Here is a 13,624-nt window from a genome sequence, read left to right on the forward strand (position 1 = left end):
CCCAAGATGCTGCTTTGCCTGCTGTATTCATCCAGCTCCACATCTTGTTATGTCAGACCCTTTAGCCCAACTGTCCATACCAACCACGTTTCCTAAATTGAACTACTCCTATTTGCATGCATTTCTGGCCTCAAATGTAGTCTAGTCGAGGTGAGGATGCCAGATTTCCTTTCTGAAAGAACATTACCGGATTCGAAAGATTCACTAACTCTTGACAACATTGAATTCTATTTTCACTATGTGCCATGGTAAGATCCAAATCCAGGTCCCCAGAATGTTACCTAGGTCTCTGGATTAATTGACTAGTGATAATACCACTGGGCCTTTTATTCCATGAACACAACTTTGCACGTAAGTTTGTTGTGCAGCACTGTACCAAATGCCTGCAGGTCAATGTATATCACATCAAAAGCACTGCTCTCATCAATTCTTTCTGGCATCTCTTCAAACATCTCCAGTAAGATGGTTAAGTATGACTTTCCTTGAATAAATCCACACTAGCTCTTTTTCATTAAGCAATATAAACCAGTTAAGGAAAAACTTCATTCAAAAAATTAAAAACATAAAACTGCAACTGCTGATAATGGGAACTGCAGACGCTGGAGAATCCAAGATAACAAAGTGTGAGGCTGGATGAACACAGCAGGCCCAGCAGCATCTCAGGAGCACAAAAGCTGATGTTTCGGGCCTAGACCCTTCATCAGAGAGGGGGATGGGGTGAGGGAACTGGAATAAGTAGGGAGAGAGGGGGAGGCGGACCGAAGATGGAGAGAAAAGAAGATAGGTGGAGAGGGTGTAGGTGGGGAGGTAGGGAGGGGATAGGTCAGTCCAGGGAAGACGGACAGGTCAAGGAGGTGGGATGAGGTTAGTAGGTAGGAAATGGAGGTGCGGCTTGAGGTGGGAGGAAGGGATGGGTGAGAGGAAGAACAGGTTAGGGAAGCAGAGACAGGCTGGGCTGGTTTTGGGATGCAGTGGGGGGAGGGGAAGAGCTGGACTGGTTTTGGGATGCAGTGGGAGGAGGGGGCGAGCTAGGCTGGTTTTGTGATGCAGTAGGGGAAGGGGAGATTTTGAAGCTTGTGAAATCCACGTTGATACCATTGGGCTGCAGGGTTCCCAAGCGGAATATGAGTTGCTGTTCCTGCAACCTTTGGGTGGCATCATTGTGGCACTGCAGGAGGCCCATGATGGACATGTCGTCTGAGGAATGGGAGGGGGGAGTTGAAATGGTTCGCGACTGGGAGGTGCAGTTGTTTGTTGCGAACCGAGCGGAGGTGTTCTGCAAAGCGGTCCCCAAGCCTCTGCTTGGTTTCCCCAATGCAGAGGAAGCCACACCGTGTGCAATGGATACAATATACCACATTGGCAGATGTGCAGGTGAACATCTGTTTGATATGGAAGGTCATCCTGCGGCCTGGGATGGGGTGAGGGAGGTGGTGTGGGGGCAAGTGTAGCATTTCCTGTGGTTGCAGGGGAAGGTGCCGGGTGTGGTGGGGTTGGGCGGGAGTGTGGAGCGGACAAAGGAGTCGCAGAGAGAGTGGTCTCTCCGGAAAGCAGACAGGGGTGGGGATGGAAAAATGGTTTGGGTGGTGGGGTCGGATTGTAGATGGCGGGAGTGTCGGAGGATGATACATCGTATCCGGAGGTTGGTGGGGTGGTATGAGAGGACGAGGGGGATCCTCTGGGGGCAGTTGTGGCGGGGGCGGGGTGTGAGGGATGTGTTGCAGGAAATGCGGGAGACGCGGTCAAGGGCGTTCTCGACCACTGCATAGCTTGGGCCCATGCGGGTACCCATGGCCACCCCCTTTGTCTGTAGGAAGTGGGAGGAATCGAAAGAGAAGTTGTTGAGGCGGAGGACGAGTCCCTATCCAGTCCCTATACACCTGTATTCCTCATGCGGATAGCCTCAAGGCCCCCCGTTTCTTCCTGTCCCGCAGGCCCGACCAATCCCTCTCCACCGACACCCTCATCTGCCTAGCCGAAGCCCACAGCCGACACCGCCGATGGAACCCCGCCCACAACAGACGCCGACGGAACCCCGCCCACAACTGACGCCGCCGACGGAACCCCGCTCACAGCTGACGCCGCCGACGTAACCCCAGAGGAGACAGCCACACTGAGCCCTGCCGCATCTTCACCATCCCCGCAGACCTCCCACTGACAGAGGACGAATGGTCAGTCCTAAGCAAGGGGCTCACCTTTGTCCCCCTCCACCCACACATCAACGAATACCAGTCACGTTTGGGCATCGAGCAGTTTTTCCGCCACCTTTGCTTCCACGCTTACTTCTTTAATCGGGAGCCTAACCCTCCTTCCACTGACCCCTTCACCCTCCTCCAACAACAAGTCCTCCTCCTGGACACCACCCCCAGGCCTCCTACCTTTGACCTCTTCATCTCCAACTGCTGTCGGGCCATCAACCGCCTTAACCTCCCCACCCCTCTCACCCACTCCAACCTCTCCCCCGCAGAACAGGCAGCCCTCCGCTCCAACCACAACCTCACCATCAAACCCGCAGACAAGGGTGGCACAGTGGTAGTACGGCGCACTGACCTCTACATCGCCGAGGCCAAACACCAACTCTCCAACACCTCCTCCTGCCGCCTCCTCAATCATGACCCCACCCCCGAGCACCAAACCATCATCTCCAACACCATCCATGACCTCATCACCTCAGGGGACCTCCCACCCACAGCCTCCAACCTCATTGTTCCCCAACCCCGCATGGCCCGTTTCTATCTCCTTCCCAAAATCCACAAACCTGCCTGCCCTGGTCAACCCATTGTCTCAGCCTGCTCCTGCCCCACCGAACTCATCTCCACCTATCTGGACTCCATTTTCTCCCCTTTGGTCCAGGAACTCCCCACCTACGTCCGTGACACCACCCATGCCCTCCACCTCCTCCAGGACTTACAATTCCCTGGACCCCAACACCTCATTTTCACCATGGACACCCAGTCCCTATACGCCTGTATTCCTTAGGCAGATGGCCTCAAGGCCCCCCGCTTCTTCCTGTCCCGCAGGCCCGACCAATCCCCCTCCACCGACACCCTCATCCGCCTAGCCGAACTCGTCCTCAGCCTCAACAATTTCTCTTTCGATTCCTCCCACTTCCTACAGACAAAGGTGGTGGCAATGGGTACCCGCATGGGCCCAAGCTATGCAGTGGTCGAGAACGCCCTTGACTGCGTCTCCCGCATTTCGCGCAACACATCCCTCACACCCCGCCCCCGCCACAACCGGTCCCAGAGGATCCCCCTCGTCCTCACATACCACCCCACCAACCACCGGATACAATGTATCATCCTCCGACACTTCCGCCATCTACAATCCGACCCCACCGCCCAAGACATTTTTCCATCCCCACCTTGTCTGCCTTCCGGAGAGACCACGCTCTCCGTGACTCCCTTGTCCGCTCCACACTCCCGCCCAACCCCACCACACCCGGCACCTTCCCCGGCAACTGCAGGAAATGCTACACTTGCCCCCACACCTCCTCCCTCACCCCCATCCCAGGGCCCAGGATGACCTTCCATATCAAACAGATGTTCACCTGCACATCTGCCAATGTGGTATAGTGCATCCACTGTGCCCGGTGTGGCTTCCTCTGCATTGGGGAAACCAAGCGGACGCTTGGGGACCGCTTTGCAGAACACCTCCGCTCGGTTTGCAACAACTGCACCTCCCAGTCGCGAACCATTTCAACTCCCCTTCCCATTCCTCAGACGACATGTCCATCATGGGCCTCCTGCAGTGCCACAATGATGCCACCCGAAGGTTGCAGGAACAGCAACTCATATTCCGCTTGGGAACCCTGCAGCTCAATGGTATCAACGTGGACTTCAGAAGCTTCAAAATCTCCCCTTCCCCTACTGCATCCCAAAACCAGCCCAGTTCTTCCCCTCTCCCCACTGCATCCCAAAACCAGCCCAGCCTGTCTCTGCTTCCCTAACCTGTTCTTCCTCTCACCCATCCCTTCCTCCCACCTCAAGCCGCACCTCCATTTCCTACCTACCACCTCATCTCGCCTCCTTGACCTGTCCGTCTTCCCTGGACTGACCTATCTCCTCCCTACCTCCCCACCTATACTCTCCTCTCCACCTATCTTCTTTTCTCTCCATCTTCGGCCCGCCTCCCCCTCTCTCCCTATTTATTCCAGTTCCCTCTCCCCATCCCCCTCTCTGATGAAGTGTCTAGGCCCGAAACGTCAGCTTTTGTGCTCCTGAGATGCTGCTTGGCCTGCTGTGTTCATCCAGCTCCACACTTTGTTAAACTGCAACTGCTGGCAAGTTGAAACTTAAAAACCAAAAGTACTAGAATGCACAGAAGATTCACCATGCGCAAAAGAGAAAAAAAGAGGCTATATTGTTCAAAATGATTTCTGAACACCAGAAGGGTTTTAGGTACACAGAAGCCATTCCAACTCTCATAATAATTTTCTCTGCACTGATATTAAGAAGAAAATCAAGAATTTAGCACAAAGCTCCACTATTCACTCAGACTGCAGACGTATAAAAAGTGCTCGCCTGACTTTTCTGTATCAGATTGTAAGAAAACATCACCATTTGAGCACCTGTCAAAGAAAACAGCTTGTAATAAATGACTCTTTTAAAGACAGGTTACCATCTGCATCCCAGTCATGACTCTCCTCTTCGGATATTATTTTCAGATGTGATTCAGAACATTAGGTAATCCATGAATTGTACAAGTGAAGTGAATGTATTTTTTAAAAAAAACATCAAATTTTAGCAAAGGTTGTATCTGGGTTGGAATTTGCATTTGTATCAACAGAACTTCTGCAACATCCATTGATTTCTTGTAGCATACATCAACTTCAATAAACTTACATATATAATACCATCTTAAGTTGGTTATTTGTATTCAATTTATTACTTCACCCAACTGGACAGCAGTTTGCATGACATCCATCAAAAAAAAATCAATTACACCGAATATATCCTAGAATTAAATATTTTGCGGCCTGGAGCAGCCTTCAGATAATCAAACCGGCACTGATTCAACTTTTTGAGGCAGCATGGTGGCTCTGTGGTTAGCACTGCTGTCTCATAGCACCAGGGACCTGGGTTCAATTCCAACCTCAGGTGACTGTGTGGAGTTTGCACATCCTCCCTGAGTCTGCATGGGTTTCTGCCAGGTGCTCTGGTTTCCTCCCACAGTCCGAAGATGTGCAAGTTAGGCAGACTGACCATGCTAAATTGTCCATAGTATTCAGGGATGAGTAGGTTAGCGTTAGCTATGGGAAATACAGGGTTAGGGGGTGGGTCTGAAAGGGATGGTATTCAGAAGGTATGTGTGGATTTGTTGGGCCGAATGACCTGTTTTCACACTGTGGAGATTCTATGATATGATTCAAAGATCTATTCAATTCCAAGCACTACTCTGATTCCTTCTAACATTTTCTTTTGCAAAGACTTATTCACTTTCACTTTTAAAACTCTCTTCAATTGTTGGAATCACGTTGTTACTAAAGACAAGGGCTTGTGCAATGAAATGTTGAGAAAGGATTGGAACACCCTGGTCAGATTTGATACTAAACTTACAGGTCTCATTTGTTCTGAGCATTCATTGCACTGAATTCTGAGGATTCAAGCTTCTTGCAACACAACTGTTGGATGACTCCACAAACAACAGAACACTGCAATCTGAAGCTTTATTTATGTGCAAACACAAATAAGCAAACTGCCAACTAGCATGTTTCAGCAAATCTTTCCTCAGTCATTTGTGAGGTGCAAATGAAAGGTGAGAGATTTATTAACATCATTTAAAAAAAGGATTATAAACTCATTGCATGTGTGGGCTGGTCTATTCGTGTGGAGGAGTATAAAAATTAATTAAATCAGTCTTTTCAGAAACATAATTTTAAACTACTATATGTCAGAGGGACGGCTGAAGGTTCCCTGGCATATTAATGGAAATTTGTTCATATTGTGGGGCTTATGACAGGCAGAAAAACAAACATTAAGATGTTAGCTTGGCAGAAATTAGGATGGGCATCTTAAAAAAAAGCTTTTGAAATTCAGTTTGAAGGAGATGCGACTGAAGTTGGACATAAGAATAGGCTCTCCTAAAAACTTACTTTCCTCAGAACTGTTAAAAGACTAAGTTACCTTGAGGAAAGTTTTTATAGTTTCAGTTTGCGATAACTAGATCAGGAACGTTTAGTTAGGAATATGTATTGTTTATTTAAAGCTGAGAAAGTCTGAGATCTCAGAGGTGTGAGGATTCAAGGAAAATGTATCACAGTTCACACGATGGGAATAAGGGGACATGGAGTTGTCATATTTACAAATCAGGCAAGGAAGAAGAATTTCTCCTTTTTTGACTTAACTGTGAAGTGATACTTTTGGGGAGCAGTTGGAACTTCATTTTACCATGTGTTTTGAAATCTTTCAAACTGTTAGATTTAGATAGCTTGGACTTTTTTTTATATATTTCTCGAGTAATTGCTCTGGTTTATTGCTAAAACCAAACCTGTTTCAGCCAAACATCTCCACATTAATTGAAAAAAATCCACCAAGCCAGATTTCATACTGGGGTCCATTAGTAGCATAAACTTGGATGACAGAACATAGCAAAGGTAGCTGAGGATACAAGGTATGTTCACAGCCGTTAACTTTACCAGCAGCTAGCCTGTTTGCAAGTATTTGCAGCGAATTGAAAAATACCATCTTAACACTTCCTACATTCCATGTCTTCTTCAAACAAGGTCAAAGGGGCACCTCACTGCAACATTTGACAATGTACCCATTTCAAACAAGGCAAAAACTTCATAAAACTATGGGGCAGCTGCTGCACATATGCAGTCTAATGTTCCAGTTCATTTTTACTCTGATACAAAAAAATTAGCCATGTTTTGTAAAAGCAAACCACTAAAAACATTATAAAGATACAAACCAGACCGAGTTTAAATATATAGTGCCGAAGATTAACCAATGTGCAAAATTCATTGGCCTCAATAGATATTGAACATATAGCATATTAGGAAACCATAAAAATATCGCAACAAATGCTGGTGCACCTAGTCTCTCGCCACTTATCAATGTGCAGGCTCAGTTTCAAGATGCTAATTCTAAAATGAGCTGTTTTGAGGTGAATTTGGGTCTCAATCATGTGCGCAGATAATTGGGCCAGTAAATTTTTTTTTTAAAAAGGAAATTTTGAGAGAGTGATTGGGATTATCCAGTTGGCCTCCAGTTTCCTGAGGCAAATTGAGCAGGGATTGAAGATCAACTGTCCTACAGGCCATTCAAGCACTCCTGCCATGACTATTGGCCTTCCCTGCTCATCTGAGAGGAAATACAGTGACAGCACACCCTGTTGAGGGGATTCCCTCTATCATCTCACCATCATAGTGTGGCTAATTTCTTCTCTTTTTTAATGAAGTTTTTTTTTAAAAAGTGTCCAATAAGTGGCCTTGCATTGAACCACTCACCCAGTTGCTTAGTGGTAATGTAATGAGGTTCTTCCCTGAAATTGGAAGAGCAATGACTGGCTCTCCAACTTTGACAGCCTGCTTTTATTGGTATTGGTCAAAATATTCCAAAACTTACTGGATTTCAAGGGGATTGGAAAACTTCTAAGGGAAGTAGGCAGAAAAAAGGAAACTATAAGCCAGTTTGGAGTGGAATGTCACAAGAAACAGTCCTTGGGCTTCAATTATTTATCATGTACATTAATAATCTGGAGGACCGGGTAGAGTGCACCGTATCCAAATTAGCTCTCAGTACAAATAGGTCTGGTTATGATGCAGACATAAGAAATCTGTAAGGGTCTATAGATAGGTAAAGTGAGTGATCAAACACTTGGCAATGTTTAATATACGAAAGTGAGAGGTCATGCACTTTGGTATGAAGAATCAAGACAGACTATTATTTAAATAGACAGAGACTCCGATTAAATGCTGCACAGAAGGATTTGGGTGTTCTTGTGCATGAGCATCAGAAGTTAACATAGAGGTGTAATAAATAATTAACAATGCAAATGGAATTTTGGCCTTTATTGCTAGGGGAATTTAGAAATAGGGAAATCTTGGTACAATCATGAGGGTCATGGATAGGGTGAATAGACAAGGTCTTTCTCTGAGGGTGGGGGAGTCCAAAACTAGAGATCATAGGTTTAAGGTTAGAGGGGAAAGAATTAAAAGTGATCTGAGGGGTAACTTCTCCACCCATAAGGTGCTGCATGTGTGGAACGAAATACCAGAGGAAGTGGTGTTGGTGATTACAATTACGTTAAAAATCGATCTGGATGGGTATATGAACAGGAAGGGATTAGAGGGATATGGGCCAAATGCTGGCAAAAGGGACTAGTCAGATGGGATGTCTGATCAGCACAGGCGAGTTGGGCCAAAGGATCTGTTTCCTTGCTGCGTGACTCTATGACAATTATACAGGGACCTGGCGAGGTGACATGTGAAGCACTCTGTATAATTTTGGTCCCCATATCTGGGAAAGATACATTGGCATTGGTGGGAGTTCAAAAGGGTTTCACTTGGTTGACTTCTGGGATGAAGAGACTGATTTACCAAGAACATCTAAGTAGGTTAGGTCTTTATTCATTATAGCTTACAAGAATGAGGGGTCATCTTTTTGAAACAGACAAGATTTTGAGGAAGCCTGATGGGGTATATGGTGCACTGCTGGTTCCACCAGTCGGGCAATCTCAAGCAAGGGGAAAAAGTTCCAATATATGGAGACATTCATCTAAAACTGAGGCAAAGGAATTTCTTCTTTCAGTGGGTAGAAATGGAATTGTCTACCCCAGAGAGTTGTGGAGGCTAGATCACTGGAAGTATTTAAAGAGATGATAGGTAGATTTTTGAAATACACGAGTTAATGTTTATGAGGAGCTTGTATAAAACAGTTGAAGCCTGGGGAGATTCAGCCATTCTCTTATAGAATAGCAGGGGAGGCTTGACAGCGTAAATGTCCTACTCTTGCTTCTATCCTTTATATGTTTAGGCAGATAGGAAACTCATCTCCTTTCTAACTGAGAATCTGAACTTTGATCAGATTCCCAATAAAAGTGGGCCTTTATCTGAAAATAACAATGACATGCCTTTTATTACTCACCTAATTCAAGGTCCAATTGGCAGAGATATTGTGATGTACTAAGAGTAACCACCGCCACTCGATGTCTCAAGATATCCTCTTTCTGTGGCATTTGAAAGGTGGAATGTGTGCTTGAAATCAAACAGTATTGTTGCACTACTGGATGCACAGTCTTCACCCATCGATTTCTGAAATATACCCTGTAATTGCAGAAACCCAGCTTCAGGAAATATCAAATTCAAATATATTTTATATCAACCTTGCCTCTTTACATTCATTTTGTTATTCACAACTCCAACTTTTCTGCATCTTACAGACGCAAAATCTGAAAAAAAAATTTAATCGACCAACCAAGCAACCTAAATAGAAGTACATCAGAAACTTAAGGCCTAACGACCAGTGGTGGACTAGATTGGACTTTGAGAAAACAAATTGTTCAATTTGAATTGTAGATTTTGCTTGTGCCAACGCGGCAAGTTGTAATTTGGGAAGGTCCCATTAGTAAAAGATAAATCAACAATCAAGCTACAGGATTGGGCTGTTGAACATCTTTGAACAGTGTATGGAGAAGCAATAAGTACAAATAAATGGGGGCGGGACTTTGTATAAGAAATTCCACTGAATCATTTTATTCATCTTTCTCCTGAAGGTAGAATCCAGTTGCACAGGTAAAAATGTCCTTTGATACTTGAGCTATGACAGCAAGTGCTCACATAATAATTTATGATAATCAAAGCTATTCTTATTCAGTACCCAAATACATATCTTTTAGCTCAGGCATCTGGTTAAAAGTTCAGAAACACAACTACAGCTGATAACACTTCTTTGCCACCAGTTCCCTTCCCAACTACCTTCTAGTCTAGAACTGAGACTCCAATAACGATTTGACTCAGATCAGCAAACTCAGCACAATGCAGGAGACAAAAGCTAGCATCTTTCCAACTGAATATAGTCAATGCCTATGCATTCTGAACATCCACAAAGCTTTAAAAATACCAGATGCTTGTTGTGAAAGACTTAAGAAGGTGATAGTTATTAAGGATTCCTGGCAAGATCCTGTGGCAAGCCATGAGCTTCGCTCTTGCCACACTAAGGGTTATCTGAACTTCTGCACTCTTAGGTTTGAGTTACCAAAACAGCATTGCTTGTAATGTTCAAAGAAATGCACATCAAAAGCTATCCTCAGATAGTTGCACAGGACAAGTTCAAAATCAACCAAAGAAAAGAAAGAAATACTTAAATACTCTTAAACTGCAGCATTGTTTTAAGGTGGACAATGAACTAAAGGGTTTTTATCGTGGCTGAAAAGAAACTGGAGCAAGTGACGGATTTTTTTCCCTGAATCAACCTGTTCAGATGTGGTTACACCCTCTAGATCAGGTCACCTGGATCAGAGGTAGGGACACTACGACTGTATGTGGTTTCTAAGGTAATGGCTCAGAAAGATTGCATCTGGGAACACTTAAGGAATTGAAAATTTCCTCAGAAAAGTTTCAAATTTATGTAATCTAAAAATTAAGAAATAATAATTGAGAAAAATGAGTTATACAATGAGGCATTAAGGCTGATATGGTTAAAATTCAACATGCAAAACTCAGAATCAATTCAAAAGCGTTCCCCAAAGTTACAAGGTTGTAGGTTCAAGTCCCACCCAAGAAGTTGAGCATAAAAGTTAAGGCTGACATTCCAGTGCACTGCTGAGTCAGTTATGCACCAGCGAAGATGCAAACAATTTGGGGGAGACATTAAACCAAACGCCATCTGTTCTCTCATTTGAATATAAAGAAATCCATGGTATTTTCTCAAAGAGAAGCAGCGAAATTATTCCATCTCCTGGCCAATATTTATTACTCAAACAGTGTCTCAAAAATAGACTGTCTGGTCATTACCACATTATTGTTTGTGGGAGTTTGCTGCCAGGATGACACTGTCTGCCAAATGACCAACATTATAACTGTGAATAACATGAATGACAAAGTCTCGTTTTTCTTTCATTTGATCCAACCAAACACAAGAGGAACAAACTATGGGTTCAACAGAGGGTGATAATAGAGGAAGGAGGTTTCAATTATTATTCTGACAACAAGATCAAGACAAACATTACCATTTGTAAAATAGCTGGACTTTGCACAAAGTTCCTTCATATTTTTCCCTAGTAATTCTGAAGGCTCATGATAGGAAAAAGTGATCACAACATTGACTAATTTAAACTGTGACAAATGCAGCTCAATGGGGCTATGGCATCTACACCTGCAAACCATAAAATTAAGATAAACAAAGATGTTGTATTATTCAGTCACTAATTCAAGATTTAAAGACAGCGATTCAAAACATTAAATCTTTGGCAGTTATTGAATGAGGCAAACTCTTTAAACCTTAGGATTTAACACAGACAGAAAATATCCTAAACCAAGTTAGGATTTCAAGCTCCACTTGGTCTTAAATGTTAACCACAGTTGAACAAATCTTCAGACATGTGCGCCTTAAACAGTAGTTACAATAAGTATAGGATATAGCCAGAATAATGACCGAAAAGGGTTCATCTGTTATGAGATGTTTAATGAGAGGAACAGGCCACAAAATTTCTGTAAAATATATTTTAATTATCACTAAATGGTTTAAGATTGTTTCTTCACACATTTCCTAACTCTAAATTATAGAGCGAGAGGAAATGTAAACCTCTGCTTACTATGCGCAACAAGTTACTCTTTAAAACTTGGTTAGAGACAAAAAACTGCAGATGCTGGAATCCAAGGTGGACTGGAAGACAGCAAGCTAGGCGGCATCTGGAGGAAAGGAGAAGTCATCGTTTCAGGTATTACCTGTCTTCAGAACTGGATGTGGGGGTCAGAGGTGCTTGCAGATTAAGTTGGGGGGGGGGGGGTTGGAGAGAGGAGGGGGGGGGAATAATGGAATGGTGGCAATAGGTGGGCACCAGTAGTAGGTACAACCTGGCTGGTTGATTGGAGGGATGAATCTATTTGATGGCTGGAAAGGAGGGTCAGAAGGTGGAATGGAAGGGAGGAGGTGGAGTTGGAAAGGGAGCTGAGGGATGTGAGGGTACGTTATTTGAAATTAGAGAAGTAATTTTTGAGTCCTTCGGGCTGCAAGGTGCTCAGGCGGAAGGTAAGGTGTTGGTCTTCAAATCTGACCATTCCGCTAATCCCTTCACTCCTCTCTCTTTATCTGCAGCTTCCCTTACCCCCACATCCAGTCCTGAAGAAAGGTAATACTCGAAACGTTGACTTCTCCTTTCCTCCTGATGCTGCCTGGCTTTCTGTGATCTTCCAGCCTCCTTTTTATCTACTTTTAGAAACCTATCTTCTCCAATTTGTCAGAGGGTAAAAGGGGGAAAGAAACATCACATTACGCATGAGTTTGTAATGTGTCATTCTAGAATTCAGTGCAAAGTATTAAAACCTGCAGACTGTCATTGCCTGACACATCACATTACTGCATTCTTCAGCTGAAATATATTACTGTCAAGCAATGTCAAATGTTTCAAAGTCATACCTGAGAGGCCTAGCCTGTGGATTTCCAGCTTCTACATAAGGATGGAGATAATCTTTTATATATAAATCAGCAGCACTGTTGGAGTGGGTGCAAATAAGGATCCTGCATGTGGGGAGAAAAAGCAATATTGAAGGACAAGCATAAAAGAAAATCAGGTCAGACTAGGATCAAGGAATATCAAATAACAAATGTTTGAATTAATGTTATCGTAAGCATCATGATTTGCTCACTTTAAGCTGAAAGTCACCTGCCAACATATCCATTCTATAAGAGATAATGGGAACTGCAGATGCTGGAGAATCCAAGATAATAAAGTGTGAAGCTGGATGAACACAGCAGGCCCAGCAGTATCTCAGGAGCACAAAAGCTGACGTTTCGGGCCTAGACCCTTCATCAGAGAGGGGGATGGGGTGAGGGAACTGGAATAAATAGGGAGAGAGAGGGAGGCGGACCGAAGATGGAGAGAAAAGAAGATAGGTGGAGAGGAGTGTATAGGTGGGGAGGTAGGGAGGGGATAGGTCAGTCCAGGGAAGACGGACAGGTCAAGGAGGTGGGATGAGGTTAGTAGGTAGGAAATGGAGGTGTGGCTTGGGTTGGGAGGAAGGGATGGGTGAAACGAAGAACAGGTTAGGGAGGCAGAGACAGGCTGGCCTGGTTTTGGGATGCGGTGGGGGGAGGGGAGATTTTGAAGCTGGTGAAGTCCACGTTGATACCATTGGGCTGCAGGGTTCCCAAGCGGAATATGAGTTGCTGTTCCTGCAACCTTCGGGTGGCATCATTGTGGCACTGCAGGAGGCCCATGATGGACATGTCAATTCTATATCCATTGTATCCATTCTATACTTGCCTCAAGTTTCAAAAGATGAAATATGACCAAGACTTCAAACTTCCCTGGGGAGATACAGCAGATCTTTCTTGGAGTCGTTTAAATATTACTTGGCCATACTGCAGCAACTACTTTTGGCACACAAGTCATGAAAAACCCCAAAGTATACTTAGCAGCTAGCTTTGTTTGACAGTTTGGTTAGTCTTATTTCCTTTCA

General features: G+C 44.5%; 1 protein-coding gene across 7 annotated transcripts in view; it reads right to left on the bottom strand.

Annotated features, from left to right (window-relative positions):
- Positions 1-13,624, bottom strand: part of helz (helicase with zinc finger) — a 279,455-nt gene that overhangs the window by 140,137 nt on the left and 125,694 nt on the right. For all 7 annotated transcript variants that reach the window (XM_048554824.1, XM_048554822.1, XM_048554823.1 and 4 more), the window contains 2 exons: positions 12,582-12,683; positions 9,090-9,268 (listed from right to left, as the gene is read on the bottom strand). In XM_048554824.1, coding sequence (XP_048410781.1) covers positions 9,090-9,268; positions 12,582-12,683 — 281 coding nt within the window. The remainder of the gene's footprint in view (positions 1-9,089; positions 9,269-12,581; positions 12,684-13,624) is intronic.

Source organism: Stegostoma tigrinum, chromosome 22, assembly GCF_030684315.1.
Source record: "Stegostoma tigrinum isolate sSteTig4 chromosome 22, sSteTig4.hap1, whole genome shotgun sequence".
NCBI classification, from domain to species: domain Eukaryota; kingdom Metazoa; phylum Chordata; class Chondrichthyes; order Orectolobiformes; family Stegostomatidae; genus Stegostoma; species Stegostoma tigrinum.